At 31.9% G+C, this 17,658-nt stretch overlaps 1 protein-coding gene across 1 annotated transcript; it reads right to left on the minus strand.

The window, feature by feature from the left end:
* Positions 1-15,797: 15,797 nt before the first annotated feature.
* Positions 15,798-17,571, minus strand: LOC134272245 (uncharacterized). The gene is made up of 5 exons (XM_062754493.1): positions 17,498-17,571; positions 16,751-16,863; positions 16,472-16,580; positions 16,235-16,375; positions 15,798-16,122 (listed from the first exon to the last, which is right to left on the minus strand). Exons 2-5 carry the CDS (start codon positions 16,850-16,852, stop codon positions 15,878-15,880), a joined length of 597 nt encoding a protein of 198 aa, XP_062610477.1. The 5' UTR covers positions 16,853-16,863; positions 17,498-17,571; the 3' UTR covers positions 15,798-15,877.
* Between the last annotated feature and the right edge of the window lie 87 nt (positions 17,572-17,658).

Here is a 17,658-nt window from a genome sequence, read left to right on the forward strand (position 1 = left end):
TTTGAATATTATTTTTTTCACATTTCGGTACATACAGAAAATAAAACCATCGTCATGTATATCAGAGACAACCCTTGTCTTTGAAGACAGATTTCATCACAATTTTCATCAAATTTTTATTTGATATTAGACAGCGATACCCACTCCTGCTGACTACGGCCTTAAGATAGAAAAAATCAAATAACAATATCATGTTAAATTCATACAATCCCGTGCTAACCTGAATGGGTTAGGAGTCCATTCTTAAACCGCGTGTGTTCGATATTGATTGCGTGCTCGATATGTACAACGAGCGGTCAAGTTAAGCCTTATATATGACACAGCCGTGGGAGGGGTTTATTTTTAATCCATTCATTTGATTGACTGAGGTTCTGTTCTAAGTCAGTAAGATCATATGAAGACAAATCTTCATATGATCTTACTATTACTAAGATAGCTCAAAACGTTCCATCCAAACAGAAAATTTTACCACTTCAATGCGCTTCATTGTACCATATTTGAGCATAAAATGAAATGATCCATGAATTAAAATTCTAAAAGTAACGTATACTTGTTGACTCGATTCTTCGGCGGGTATTGTGATATGTTATTTTGCGTAGTTTTAACCGTTTTCAAAGAAGAGTCCCTAACAATTATAGCTCACCTGATCATACAAGTTTTGAATCAAGAGTTTGATGATAATGACAATACATAAGGTGCTAATGTATAAAGATAAAAAAAAATAATTGCACTATTTTATACTTTGAAAAGAGAATTTAAGACATTCTGCTATATATATAAAATAAGATTTTTGATGAGTTTTTCCTTGTCAGAAAGTCTCTGCCCTTGAGTTTAATGACTAGATATGCAATCTTCCTTCTCTGTAATCCACCCATTATGATCTCTTTTATTGTCTGAAAAACAAGATAATAAGGAATTGATAATTTTTTATTGAAAGTCGGTGACAACACTTTATACAACCATCATTTACGTGAAATTGAAAAAAGCATTTTAATATCATTGATAACTGCCTCTTCAATTAAAATGTAGATAGGTATTTTTCCTATCATCTGATTAGTCATTAACCAGATTGTTTTGTTAAAAATCACTCTGACTCTACACACGATTACTCTGAAGTTGGTATTAAAAGGATGCTTGAGCTCATTTACAACATCTATGTAGGCTTCGTTGACGAGGTCTTCCAACAAACTGTTGGATTTGTTTAGTAAGCTTCCTTATTAGCTGACCTGTTTTCAGATTCTTATAAAGCAGTATTAATTCCAAAGAACTATATACGGTATATTGCCCCTACTAAAGTCAAATTTTGAAAAAAGTTCTTGAAATGTTCTGACTTTCATATATTGTATGAGAAATATAAATTAACAGAACATATTATAGTTTCAAAGTAGTTTATTGACAATTTTTGTTTTTATGACGTCACAAACTAGTCCGATTTTATATCATTTTCTAGAAAGAGGACAAAATGGACAAAATTTCTACAATTTTAGCTTTAAAATTTATAGAGCGCAAGTTTGCTCAGGAACAATATTTACATATTTCATTGATATTATTATTTTACACATTATATCGAAATATTGAGCCTGATCAGACCTGCACTAGGTGACTTTTACTCAAAATATCGACGTAATATATACATTTTTCTGTAGAAATCATGGAAATTTTAAATTTATGTAATTTTCGTGACATCATTTCAAACCTATGACGTCATTGCTTATAAAAAATATTCAGTGCTTTGAAGTCAGTATAAATTCCCCTTTTTAAGAACATAATTGAATATTTCTCCGTCAAAGTTTGATTTGGGGGACAAATATTAGTTATTGCCGAAGTAAGTTCTTAAAATGAAAAGAAGAAATCACTGGCTGTCCGACCTTCAACTCGACATTTAGATATTTTTACGATGTTATATCAATTAACAATAGGTACTTTCATTCGATCATGTTCCAGTGAACTTAAAAAATAAAAGATCTAACAGAGTCTGACACATCTGCAACATCTTCATCATATTGGAATGTTTTGCTGACGATAAACGATAAAGGCCAACTAACAACTAAACTGTATTACAAACGAAAAATTTTCAATTCTTCCATTGTCAATTTCCTTTACTTACCCTATGTAGTTATATCCCGCTATCACCTTTATATGTTGTGTACATCTCGCTGTAATCAATACTCAAGAACCCCTGTTCTGAGTTCGATCTTTTTTTTTTTTACAAAAAAGGGGCAGGCTACAGACAAATTGATGTTATACGGATTTCAACAACCTTCTTAAAACCAGCATTTCGTTAACGCCTTTGTCGTTAAATTGACCTTCTTTGCAAATGAAACCTATCGCTGGATCGTAGTTTGGATATCTTGTTTCATGTCAATTGTTAGACCTCTGTTTTTACACCGACTTTGTTTTGAACATATTTTATTGGTAACCAAAAGGATAAGAAACAATTTCTAACAACCTACTAGTTCTTCTCCTTAAAAAAGACACATAATGATTGTCATGCAAAACAATAACAAAAACGTATACAAATAAAAGTCAATAATACATATACCGACTTTCTGTCTATCTGATAAATACAAAGAGCCCACGTGGTTTGGAATGGTCGACACTTGCTCCCACTTTTGGAATTTCAAGGGGTCCGCGTTTATGCCACTTCACAGATTTCTGTCATTTAAAGTTTTTTTCAGATAGAACCCTGTAACTTATCTTTAGCCTTTTCATTTATAAAAAATTTAATTATTTTCATGAAAAATTGACATTAACTTAAAATGCAGAAACAGATCTAGAGAGAAGTTAAATATTTTTAAGCGGTTTCAATAGACATATTTCCACTATATTAAAGTTCTTAGTGCGCTATTTTGGAAAAAAAAATGTCGCAAAATGTATCAATCTCGCGGGGTTTTAGGAACAAACGTAACATACACATGTAAACAATAAGTTGGATATCTGTGAAAAAAAATCCTTACAAAAATCAAATGAATCAGTTTCTTTTTGTAAACTTTATATGCATCATGAGTAGAAACGACAACGATATCAATTTTTATCTATTGTTTATTGTATAAATTTCTATCATCTAAATACAATGCACAAGCCTCGGAATGACAAATACATTTAGCTTTTAAAATTGGATTGAGATTTGCGTGTTGTGTGTTATACGCAACGTCATGCTGTCCGAGTCAGACGACTAAACACACCTCTAATTCTGAAGAGTTCCGTAATGGAAATAAAACGTATTCACCTACAATATCTGTAGAACGTTTTAGACTGAAGTGTTAAATACTAGTAGTTCTATTATATCGTTTACAAAACATTACACGTAACAGAGACACAAATATATGTTACAAATGATCTAGTCAATATATTTCTTGGACAACATGTAAAAGATTATTACTATAAAAAAGAGAGATAATTGGTAACAAAATATTTTTGACCAGGTGAGCCTAAGAATCTCGAGAATTAATTACCTGGTAACTCGTTCCTTTGTTGTTGGCAAATTTATCAAATAAATGGATGAATTAATAGTTGTATTTCTTTTTCAATATGTTATAAGGGAATAAAAATAAAAAAAATAAAATCACAGTAAAATGCACTTACCCAGATGAGCGCACGAATCTGAAGAATTAGTTATTAACCTAGTAATTTGATCCTTTATTAAAGGCAAATTCAGTACTGCGGCGCGCAGTTAAAAGAGGATTTAACCGTACAAAACTATCACTGTAAATCGTTGACTTTGACATCTGTTTGGTTTTTAAATGCCGTAAAACTTTGTTAAAATTGTCTAGAGTAGAACAGTCTGTCATTCTAATGAAATAACGCGTCTTCTATCATTTTTATGAAATAACATGTTTTTACCAAAAGAAAAAAGACAGAAATAAAAATAAATGTTTAGTTCTTGTCAAAGCCATATACATGAAAAAGATGAGCAGTTAAAAAAAAATCTTCAGATTACACGTATCAAAAATAAGAAAAAAAGCCATGTCTAAATCTTACAAAAACTGAATTTGAACTCCATCAACTAAATAAGCTAAAAAAATCAATCCTAGTTTCCATCTGTTATTCAATTTACCTCATATTGTCTTAAAACATTCTTTTAAACAAAAATGCAACTAATGATTGCTTAGAAATACGCCTGAACACCCCCCCCCCCCAAATCAAATAAAAAAATGAAAAGAAATGGAAAAGAGTCGATTAAAAAACAGAGTAATGACTTACCAATCTGTGTGCTTTTCAATAAGGATGTGTAATTAAGGGCAGGTTATGTTTAATATCACAGAAAACGGCATGATTTTTTACCCTATACATATATTTGTAAATAATATAAGATGATCTTCAAATTTAAAATCTAAAAGTAGCACACATCTGTAGACTGTTCGGCGGGTATTGTACATGTGTTGTGTTATTTTACGTAACTTAAACCAGTGTTTTGAAAGAGGAAGTATCTAATTATTTTAGCTCACTTGAACAGTAGGTTTTGACTCAAGGAGTTTGGTGATAGCGAATTTTTTTTAAAATTATTTCAGGTGCTAGTATCTAAAGATTAAGAATAACATGCACTATTTTATACCTTAGAAAAGGGAATTTTGTGCCACTCCTCTATAAATGAAATATGATATTTGCTGAGCATTTCTTTGTCAGAAAGTCTGCATTCCAATTTTAGAAAATTTATTACCGCCAAATTTTTCAAAAGTCATAACATCAAAACTTACGACTTCTCTACACTTTTGCACCAATTCTTCGCGATAGATTAAAACATAGGCATTCTGATAGCATAAATATAACTGCTTCTTAAATTACACTGTACGTAGGTATTTTTTTTTTTATCTTTTGACTGGCCATCAACAAAATTACTTTATGAGAAATCACTCTGATTCTAAACACAAATACTTAGTTGATATTAAAAGGATGCTTGAGCTCCTCATTTACATCTTTGTGCTTTTCGGAGACCAGGTTTTCCAACAGCTGATGGGCACTATGCATGCCTTTATTAGATAAATTGTTTTTATTTTCCTTTGAGGCTATATATACAAAATAAACATGAGAAGAAAAAAAACACTGGATGCGATCTTCGACTCGACACTTACATATATTGTCGATACATTATCATTTAACTATAATTACTTTCATTCGTGTTCGATATTTCAGTGAACTTGGAATTAAAAATACCATGGATTCTGACACATCTAACACATCTGCATCATACTTGGATGTTTTACTGACTATAGACGATAAGGGGCAACTAATAACCAAACTGTATGACAAACGAGATCAGTTCAACTCTTCCACCGTCAATTTCCCTTCTTTGTGTAGTAATATTCTGCTATCAACGTCATATGGTGTGTATTCAATACTGAAACACATGTTCCGAGTAGGTGGTCGGTTTTTAAAAAGAAGCAGCCTACAAAATGATAAGTTGATGTTACAGGGATTTCAACAACCTCCTTTAAAGCCAACATTTCGCAGCAAAGTTAAGGTTACAAAAGGAAATATCGGCATTGTTCGGTAAGTTAAAAAATACATATTTTATTAGGATGGGCGATAAAAAAATTTTAATGTGGTTTAAATTTACATGTTGGGGACATTTAATTTCTTTATTTAGACTTGTCACGTGATGTCGACGTCAAATGATTTTAGCAATTATACTTGCAGTTTAGAGGTCATCTATAAATTCCAATATTGCAAGGGCATACACTGTAACCAAGTTAAAATCTTAGTTTAATTTATAATCCTTTCAACACTATATGTAGTTTGTGAAAAGTGCTGCGAACCTATATGGATTCCCTTTTTTAATTGCCAAAATCTAATTTGTTGGACGGTAGGTTGAATATTTTGCTGGTCAACTACATTAGATATAGCTAAAATTAATTTATTTGCAAGATTTCATGAGGTTCGCAGCACTTTTCAAATATCCTAATGCTTCTTGAATTTATGTGTAAAAACCTGACAAGATACATTGAGGGTGTGCCCTTGCAATAAATCGATTTAATTGGGCCCTTCCTTTACTTTTTCAATGAATCTTCATACAAACACACGACAGTATCACTTGTCTGGAAAATGTACAGACAGTTTATAAATAAAATACTAACATAGACATCGCATCTAAGTTAGCAGCCTTTTGTTTAATTGCAAATAATATTTTATTTGAGAACAAAAGACATTTTTCATTGTACAAAATGGGAATTGATCAGCCTTTCACTGTGTACAAGCTGCGTTATTTTTGCGAGATGACGCCACGTTGACAAGTGCATTGCGATCGATGCATCGTTTAAATACTGTTGTGTAGGATTTAACAAACGACAAAACTGCATGTAATAGTAAGATTGTAATCCAACTGTTTGAAATAGCAAATAATTTCACTTTGTGGTATTTTGAAGACCTTATATCATGTGTGACGTCATAGTAAACATTTACCGTACAAATTAGGCCCCGCCTCCTTACTTTAACCTTATCTGTGCTGCGTTCGTTAAATCTATAATCGTTAAAATGACCTTGTAGGCAAATGAAACCTATCATTTTAGTCGTATTTGTTCTAATTGTTTCATATCGATTGTTCGAGCTCTGCTTTTATACTCAATTTGACTATGGAATTTCCGTCAACCTGACTAATACATGTACATAGGGCTCACTGCTGGTGGGACCGGTCGACAGGGGATGCTTACTCCTCCCAGACACCTGATCCCACTTCTTGTCCGTGATTATGTCACCTTTCCAGATGTAATCGTTTCATGTCTTTTCAGTTTTTGAGATCGGTTATCTTTAACCTTTGCATTTCTTATTTAACTTAAAATACTTTGCATTTCTTATTAAATTAAAATAATTATTTTCAGGAAAAATTTACATAGCTTCAAATAAAAAAGAGGATAAGTTTAATATTTTTACGGTTCTTATTCACCTATAATAACTGTATCAAGTTTTTTTTTAGACCGAATTATTAAGTATTACTATTATATCGTACATAAACCATTATATGTAATTGGAACACAAATATATGAAACAAATGGACAAGTTATTATAATTCTTTCACAATTTGTAACAAAAGGTTATTGCATAATAAAAAAAGAGAGAGAAAAATTACAGTAAAATATTTTTGACCAGGTGAGCCTAAGATTCACGATAATTATTTAACTAGTAATTCAATACTTTATGGTTGGCAGTTTTCAGTGCTGTGTAAGAGGATTTAATCATACAAAACTGTTCCATTCTAAATAATAAAATTTAGGCTTTTCAACTAATTTTTCAAGTTGCACATATAGTAAAAAACATTTCATAAATAGATTTATGGGTACATGAAATAATAAAAAAAGATAATAACTTACGCATACCTTTGATTAGATAATAAAAGTTAAATTATGATAATTTATTTGTACGAGATTGTGTTTTACACGTTTTAAGGAAAGGTAAATCAAATGTGAAAAATAACCAACTAAGTGCCGATTTATGAGTTCTCGTTCAGAGAAATGACATATGATACATGTCATGGAATTAAGAACTTCAATGTACACTACATGGGAAGCTTCCATATATATTGACATGACTTAATATAGTTAAGTTGTTCTTGGCAAGAAGACTTACAGATTTTTCTGCTGTATTCCTATGTAAATCTTTTCTGTCCTAAGCTACAACCAAGGTCATGATTCGATTGCACTTCAATATTCATGATCATCTCTCCGATGATGATTCTACATTAATATGACTGGTTGTGGATGTGTCGTTCTCCAAAAGAATTTTTTTTTTTTAAAAAATTCCTATACATGTAGATAATTTCCATCTCCTGTTGTGACTCTACCCTCTCCCAAGGGGGTCATGACTTAAACCACCCTTCTCCACGAGCTGTTTCTCTGTGCCTGCTGTCAACAAAGTAACTATTCAAATTTCAAGCTTTTATTACGGTCAGTAAAAGAAAATTTACGCCACAATTCGATTAGCGAGGAACAGAAATTCCCATTCCCAAACCTTTTATTAATCAAATCTATGATTTTACAATATCAATACAAAGTACAAAGTCACCTTGCACTCTCAATTACCAACGTATCACCTGGACCATCGCTGGAAAATACGTATGAATGAACAACGAAAAGCCTTTTTTACACTGTGTAACTGTAAAAAGTGCTACTTGGTTTTTTACACCCATTAATTATTTGTCTTTACTTTAAGACAACTTATCTAAAACTTGTTGGCATTGTAAGACAAATTCATATTGCAACTAGAGCCGAGCTCGTTGCAAAGCAACGAGTAGGTCTTCCGTTGGAGCTGTGGACAGGAAGTACAGACCTTGGGTCAAGGTCACTGCACTTTCTTATGTCAACAACCTTTCACCCAGCATGAGCCTCCAGTAAATTTTAATTACAAAGTTATGCTTAAACATTTTTTTCTTTGTCAGTGACCTTGATTTGCCAGAAAGACATTTGATCAGGGTCATGACAAAACCTCCAATCATAAGTAATCTGTTTCAAGTAAGAGCCTCCAATGATTTTCATTCACTAATTCATAGCGTAGTAAAGAAAATATTTCTTCTGTCAGTGACCTTGATCTTAACAGAATAACCTTGGCTCTGTGTCAAGACAAACACCTTTTAGCGTAGCGCATTGATGAAAAAGTTTTCCGCCCAAATATTTCTTTGATACATCGATCAAAGAAAAAAATATTACATTAATTTCTTATCATTTAATTATGATTTCAAATTAATAAAATGAAAGTTTCTTTCACTTCTCTATTAAATTTTTGCATCAAAAACAGTGCGCACGTATACATCACCATAACGTTAACGTTGTTGAAAATTCAAAATGGCTCTAACCATGCTAACGAAAAACGTTCTCGTGTGATTACCACTGAAATAATCTACAGTTCTTTAAAACAAAAACAAAAAAACTTACCTATTGTGTTATCGTATATTTCCCTCGGTAAGTTATCTAAGTTCGTAAATGTAAAGGAAAGCTACTCAAATATCCTAACAGTTCTAGGTCACAGAAATTTTGTGTTTCATTTCCGCATCTTTTCACCTGAATTTCAAACTGGATACCCTCGAATCATGAGTTTACGTGGCATTACGGTTAATTTGTAATAAAGTGCTTCAAGACTGAATAATTGAGATGTTTGCTATTTATCACATATACAAACAATAATTCTCCTTATTTTAAAGTGATTTTAACTCACATATTATTTGTTATTTGTTCAGAAGGTCATTGAATTCTTGCATAGTTGCGCTCTTTTGATTTTCTTGCTGGCGTCATATGTTTTCGTGGTATTTATAAAACAAGTAAACTATGGAAATCTAGTGGGGCAAAATCCTTATAAATTTTACAGTGTCAAAAACACTAGTTTATTGACAAAATGATTATATTATTTGACATGGAAATTTATTTGTTGTTAATTAAGACCACATCTATCTAGGCGTACCTACGCTGTATTGCTAAATAATGTAAAAATTTTATCTTTCTCAAGAGTGGCCTAGAAATAATTTATAAATATTTATTTTAATGTTTCATGTTTTAAAATATAAATTCTATGTGTACTTAAAGAAATTAAATGTTTAATTCAATTAATTATCAATGGCATAAAATTTATTTTAGCATATAACTTTTTAACACCCCCGATATTTTCATTGAAAATTATATATAAAATGACGTTACTAGATCACCGTAGAAAAAATATCAAAAGTGGGAAATTCCATTTTATTGTCACATGACCGGAAGCTGTACGGACAGTTAACAGACGATGATATGCAGGATCGCCGGCTATTAGTTTGTAAGACGACGAATAAGCGTATAATACGCAAATTGTCAAATTTGCGAACTATGCATAACTCACTCGCTATATTTTATTTTGGCAAAGGCAAAAAGGTTTAACATTTGGTCATAAAACATGCACAGTGTTCCCCTTTATAAATAGCAAATATGACGTCATTCCGATCTCGCATTGTGGGATTATTCCTAAAAATAAAAAATACCACGAAAACATATGACGGGACGGATTAGGCTGTATGTAAACACGTATCACAACCTGTCAACATGGTCAATGCTGTAAAGCCGGTAAGAGTCTGCTGCCGACAGTTCAAGATTAAAAGAATTCCTTCCTCATTCATGCAGTGTCGTTTTTCTCGATCATTCGTTTCCCATGATTTAACAGAATTGCGGTTTTCCCCTCTTCGGTAGCATAATAAAACATTTTTTCAGAGTTCTATTGTTTTATACCAGATTATCTCAAAGTCAAACATTTAAGAAAAGTATGCCGATTAAACGATTTCTTCCCTTCTTTCCCAAAACTGTATTGTCGTCATGCAGACGATTTGATTTGTTTAGGAAAGGGGGATAATAAGTCAGGAACGTAGCGGACAGGTTCCGAAATTCAGGAAAATATTTATTAAAGCAAAAGTATTTAATTATTCCTTCGAAAAGTAATCTGGAAGCGGGAATATACATGTAACGACTGCCAAAGTAGTTTCAGCGGTTTAGTGCAAGCGAACTCTAGATTTTATTCATGCAGTTATCAAAAGAATTTATAATCCAATCAGAATCAAGTATTTTATAGAAATTAAATGATGAGAAGTTCATAACCCTATCTGACAGGAATTTTACAACTTTTCTGTCATTTGCCGATGAAGATGTTTGAAATTTGCATATCTCGTTGATTTGAATTTGAGTGCCGGTGTTACTTATCGATGTTTAGTCCATTTCATTGAGTATAATTCTATCCTTACGATTCGGAAGATTCTCTTTAAAAGTTTAAAATTGGTATAGCCATGGTTAATATCTGTGATGAAAAAAAAATGTGTTTCGGAAAACTTGTGTTGAAAACGGATTTATTTGTATGTGAAAAGAGCAAAGCTTGTGCATTTTAATAAATATTGGTTGAAGTAAAGTAACTGCAGATCGCCAGTCCTTGCGCTATGAATCGTCAAATTACACACGGAGCTAACGAATATTTAAGAATTGAAGACTGATTAATGTACATGTAAAATAAATGCCCCAGCGTTTTGTACTAAAGTCAAACCTAAAACATTTTAAGATATTTTTGAAAGATTTAATTTACTTAGAGAAAATAATATTTTCTTACTGTTGTGGTGAATATACCAATTATTTTGCCTATGACTGCTGGGTCAATGGTTCACCGCGGTGTGTCGCTTTAGAATTTCTCAGCCGCGTGTAATCGAAAGATAGATTACGTAATGGCAAACACACTTAACAATTTTATCAAGAATTGATTTAACCATTCTGTAATGGTTTATTTTTTGTGTATGACTGTAGGTCGCTGGATCACACGCCGATTGATTCCCGGTGACCGACTTTGCCCCGCCGCTATCGAAGGAGGCGCGTTATATAATTGTAAACAAACAAGGTGAATGTTAAAGCCGTGCACTTAATGGCTGTGAATAGTATATGTGCTTTTTAGTTATGTTTTATTTTCTCACTATATTGTTTGCTTTTATGTGATAAGAAGAAAAGATTATATTTTCTTCCCTTTTTAGTAGACTTCAAGTTGGTTCATACGATTTTTAAAAAAATGAAATAAAAGGGAAAGTTGTCAGTGAATAAACATGATAATTTGTAATAAAAAAAAAAGCACAAACACTTCGAAAATTTTATTCTGAAGAATATTAGCATCCAGTGTAGCCATGTTTATTATTTATAGTAAGCTTGCTTTGGTTACACGCATGAGGAGCTCTCGTTTACGCGCTGAGTGAAAAGAATCATCTGTGCATATATAGGCCATGCACCAGCTCATTTAAAACAAGACTCGAACACAATAACAATTTCATGAGATCAGTAAGATGTTAAAGCACAACTTTATAATCGATAGTCATTTCGAAATATTTACCGTTTTTGAGTTATAAAGCAAAAACTTTCAAGGTCCCTTGATCCCTAATTCTAGGGGCCAGCCCCTTTTGAATATTATTATATGAAAGCCCTTGCAAGTATGCACAACTTTTGTTCATTATGTCTTAACAAAACATTTTTAGTTTTGAAGATAAAAAGGAAAAAATGCGTAAATTTTCGCTCTTTTAGGCGTTCTAATTTTTGACCCCTATATAGCGCCATTGTGAATACAGAAATCGAAAAACAAAAACCGATGTGCACAACTTCAATCCTTCTGTTACCTAAAATCAGTAAAAATTCTGCTCCAGCTTTTGTGGTCTCTGAGCCTTTATCCGGAAACGAAAGCCTATAAATTTTCGTTTAAAGGGGAATAACTCAAAAGCGGAAGTAAATTTTTGAAATGTTAGATACTACTCTGATAGAGTTTAATAATGTCTATAATGTCTGAAAATTTGAGTGAAATCCGTTGATAAATGAGTGAGATATGAGGCCTCAAAGTTGGCGTCTAGGAAGTAGAAGAAAAAAAAAAGAACTAGAGCAAAGCTCGTTGCAAAGCAACGAGAAGGTCTTCCGTCCTGTTTGACCGGAAGTAACTTTCATTCCTACAAAAATGAGTAAAAGCGTCCTAAAATTGTTTAAATCCTCTAAATCTTTGTCATTTAATGCAAAAATCAGACAATTTTTGCTACTTCCGGTTTGACTGGAAGTGACGACGACGGACGGAAAATTAATTTTTTTGCTCCCAGTGACAGATGTTACCCAAAAACTTGTCAAGAATGGCAAAATATGCGTTTTCCGACTACTTCCGGTTTGACCGGAAGTGACCTCGCCGGACGTACTTTGACGACCTCAATAGATTGAGCTTGACATTTTGAACAACTTTGCTTCTTTGACGTATTACAAATTCTCAAAACTTTTTGAGATATAAAGGAAAAACTTTTGGCCCCTCTTGGCCCTTAATTTTAGGAGCCAGTCCTTTTTCTGAGATATCATTTGAAAGATCTTTTAATTCTGCACAAATTATGTTCTATATATTTTAACAAAATATTTTTAGTTTAAAAAATAAAAAGCAAAATATGAGTAATTTTTGGCTCTTTTGAGCGTTCTAATTTTTGACCCCTATATAGCGCCATTTTGAATAGAGAAATCGAAAAACACAACTTCAATCTTTCTATTATCTAAAATCAGTAAAATTTTTGCTCCAGCTTTAGCCGTCTCTGAGCCTTTGTCTGGAAACGAAAGCCTATAAATTTTCGTTTAAAGGGAAATAACTCAAAACCGGAAGTGACTTTTTGAAATTTTCGACAGCATTCTGATAGAGTTTAGTAACGTCCAGTACCTCTGAAAATTTGAGCGAAATCAGTTGAGAAATGAGTGAGATATGATGCTTCAAAGTTGGCGTCTAGGAAGTAGAAGAAAAAAAAAGAACTAGAGCAAAGCTCGTTGCAAAGCAACGAGTAGGTCTTCCGTCCGGTTTTGACCGGAAGTGCCGGAAGTAACGTCAGCAAAAGAAAGCAATGAGCTTAGTAGTCTCCAGTGACTTTATAATTTCAATTTTGCATCAAAACCTTCAAAATAAACTTTTTTGGCTACTTCCGATTTGACCGGAAGTGACGTCGACGAACGGAAAATTAATTATTTTGCTTCCAGTAACATATGTTACCCAAAAACATGTCAAAAACGGCCAAAATATGCTTTTTTTGACTACTTCCGGTTTGACCGGAAGTGAGGTTATTTGACGACTTTCGACAATTCAGGTTTCATTTCCGGCTGACATCAAAGCCGGAAGACCAGAAAAAACTCAAATTAAACCATTTTTTCTATTTCTTTTGATTCAAGAGAGAAAGTTAAATTTTTCGTCAACTTCCGGTATAAACCGGAAGTACTTCCAATTGATGCTTTTTGTTGACGATTGTGAATGTAAACATAAGTTCTGTTTGCCTTTATTCAAGACAGTTAAATTTTTCAAAAAATCTTGAAATTAAAAATCACTTCCTGTGTCGACCGGAAGTGGCGGATGCCAAATTAAAAGACATAATACATATCTTAAAGACATGTTTTACCATCCCTGAAAATTTCGTTATTCAGTCTTGAGTGGTTTACAAGAAGATGCGTGGACAAAATGACGATTTAAAAAATGAAAATCGGACAAAAAATGCGACCGGAAGTGATTTTTTAAAAAATGAAAAAAAGATCTGGAGATATTACAAAAATGCATCATTCCTAAAAAAATCATTGAAATCGGTTCAGCAGTTTCCGAGAAATCTCGTGTACTATGAAAAGGGAAAAATAATAATATAGGAAACATAAGAAAAACAGTAAGGTCTTCCGAAGGAAGTCGGAAGACCTTAATAATAATCTTTACCAACAGAATCAGTAGAAGGTCTTCCGTTGGAAACGGAAGACCTTAATAATAATCTTTACCAACAGAATCAGTAGAAGGTCTTCCGTTGGAAACGGAAGACCTTAATTATTTATCATGTGATCTTAAAAATATAAAACCGTTTAAGCGTCCTCTTAAGAATATTTCATTGTTCTTCATTTTTTTTTTAAATTCCAAAACGGTCAATTGACAAGAATTGCAACAAATTTATCTGTAAATATGTTCGATTGGTTCGATTTAATATGCACCGCAATATCCCCTTATCCTCAATGTTATTAAATTATATAATAATATATTTGAAAATATAAGGTTTTAACAATTACAAATTGTAAATATTGACACAAATATACTGGTATTATATACGTGGTTTGTTTTAACCATAATTAACCCCTTTTTTAATTTTTGTTTAAGTTATGTGTTTGTTTGGGTCGGGTGGAGTGGGGTTAAAGACCAGATTGTTCATCTAATTGTATATATTCATAAATCTATATTCGAAATCAAAATGAACTTTAAATTGACATTTTCTTGAATCAAACTTTTATGCTTAAATGCAACATTTGTTTTTCAAATTTTAACCTATTCTTATTTGTAATAAATCGTCCTAGCATATAATAGCGGAAAACATTTTCTTACTAAAAGTTTGAAGAACTAAAGTTTCAATATATTAAATTTTAACAAATGTGTAAATTTACATGTAATACATTTTCTTCAAGAATATCATTCCAACACTCTAGATAATCCCTCTTAAATCTTGTTTATGATTTTACAATTTTAAAAAGTGTTTGGAAGTTTTATAATTAAATTTTAAATCTGAAATATTAATTTTTTAAAAGTAAGACATTAAAAAAACTTAAAGATTCAAATTCTTAACCTTGAAATCATTTAAGATCTTTGAATTTTTAAGTGATACAATGACATATAATCATAAAATAACAAGAAAGGATTAGGTAGGTTAAGACCCCTTTTAGAATGAGGCAACAGTTTATAGATGGAAAACTACTCATCAACCCTGCCATAATATGAGTTTTGATTCTAAACTATAGGATACACAGAGATCACAGGAAGGTCAGAAAATATGTCAAGTTCCAAATATTCTCACTTTTATGCAAATTTTCTTTCAGAAAACATAGAGCACAAGCTTGCCCATCTACCAAAATTATATATTTCATGTATTAGTATATATATCAGAAGCATCTTGTGTGTAAAAAATCTCGGATAAGCAAGCTTGTGCTCTATGTTTTCCGAAGTGAACAGTATCTCAAATTTGACGAAATTCCACCAGAATTGAGAAAATTCGGGAAAATGTCCTATTTCTCCAACCTCTTCTGACCCCCAAGTATGCTTTGAATCAAAATAAGTGCTAGAATTAAAACATGCATAAATTTAAGTTATTCACTACAAACTTTCACAGTTTTAACCATGTTCTGATTTTAATATCAAATAAGGGGCCAGATTCAGTTGTACCATACTTTGTCTTTTATTTTATTGCTGGTCTGCTAACAATGTAGCAAAATGCTCTTGCTTTATTCTGCATAAATATGCATAAATATGCTATCGAAGGATACAGATACAGCACTTTATTCTAACATTATCTGTAAATGTTTCAGTACAGAAGTTATAAAGCATTTAAATTCAGAGTTACTACAAAGGCACAATGGGACATTTCATACTTATGGAGCGGATTATCCTTCATTCAAACCAGTGACGTGGAAGGCTCAGTGGTAATGGCACGCGCATTAACTATTGCCATAGAATTGCAATTGTTTATCATTTGTTTATTACGAATGAAAATCCTCACGACAGTAAACATAATAAGTACAAGGCCAGAGCTGGAAATGATCATAGAGAAAGGAAATCCAAACTGGGCCCATTCCGCTTTCTTGAAAAAGACGACGTTGACAACAATGAATTTAACCAGTAGGAAAAATTCGAATGTTGCTGTAATACAGATATAAGAATGACGTTACATTATACAGGCAGATTTTTTAAAATTTCTATTTACGGTTACTTAACCATTAAAGTTTTAAAATGAATTACTAATTACTCTTACATGCAACAAGCAGAATAATACCGCTTGTAACAAACAAAGAGGCAGATGACTCTTTGGAAATTGCATAAACCAAAAGAACCAACCAACCAACTACACCAAGTACGGTACCAAGAACACCGGCTAGTTGTGCATCTATCAAATCTAGAAAATAGACACCAGGAATTAAATTAATAGCAAAATGTTTTGAATACTGTCTTTATAAATTTTCATTGAATAATTCTACTGAAATATATTTACGAATGTGGATTAGTCCATCACATTCCGTAGCGATATCGTCGTAAAGAAATGCAGAGCATTGACCAGAACGGTAAGCACACATGTAAAATACACCGGCTAAACCACCTTCCTACAAAAATGAATAAACATTCAAAATTTTAAAACCAACATCAAATAATATTTTATTTAACGTGCTGTTTAGTACAAGGAAAAATTTTTTGGTACATTGTCTGTATTTAGAAATAAAGGTATAGGACTTCTTAATATTATAATTTATTTAAATCGACTTTATTGTATTACCTGAACTGAAATCCACCCAGGTGTTACCAAAGCAACGAAGCAAAGAAAGATACCACCTGCAGACGTCGACAAGTAAATGATTAGTGTTTTGGTGACAGCCATTCAAATCGTTTCTGGAAATATGTTAGAATACATGCTGGTCATAAAATCAGGTTTATTTTTGTTAAGATGCATCTTTACATCACCTGTGATATTTCAAAACTATGATTGCCTTCCCCCAGAGAAAAATATATGTACATTGAATTATTTTAAAAAAATGCTCCTAATTTTTCCCATTTCAAACAAAAATGTATCAATTATTAAACTTAAAAACAATAATTAAAATTATTTACTTTTATAGATTACGCACTGTTACATGAGTGTTATTATTTTTAGTCCTCTGAAAACTCAAAATTTATTCGGCAGTTCATTTTCATCAATTTCAATCATCATTTATGCAAGGAATCCATCACATCAAATTTTGCAAAAACAACCTCTTAATTACATAGTCATCCAGCAAAGATGAGAAAAAAACCCTAACATTTTCCGATGATATAAATTAAAAAGAAAGTCATACATAGCAGAAATGACGCATGGTACTATGAATTCATGAAAGGAAGATATTATCAACATTTTGTTGAAATAATAATTTACAAGTACCATATGAAAATAATGCATTCATACACTAATTTGAGAATATTTAAAAATGTAAAGTTGAATTCAACCATCGATAGGGAACGATGAATAAAGATAAATAAATGAACATACCTTTTTTCAATTAATTAAGATTTTTTCTCTCAAAATTTTATGCTTTAAACTTGGCCACAATATCTTTAAGTAAAGTATTAAAATGGTAGGAAACGAGAGAAAAAAATCTTTTTAAAAGTAAATATTTAAAGAGTACTTATAATTTTTATACCCACCAATAG

Source organism: Saccostrea cucullata, unplaced genomic scaffold (genome assembly GCF_032062105.1).
Source record: "Saccostrea cucullata isolate Sc308-1 unplaced genomic scaffold, CSIRO_AGI_Scuc_v1 ctg622, whole genome shotgun sequence".
NCBI lineage: Eukaryota > Metazoa > Mollusca > Bivalvia > Ostreida > Ostreidae > Saccostrea > Saccostrea cuccullata.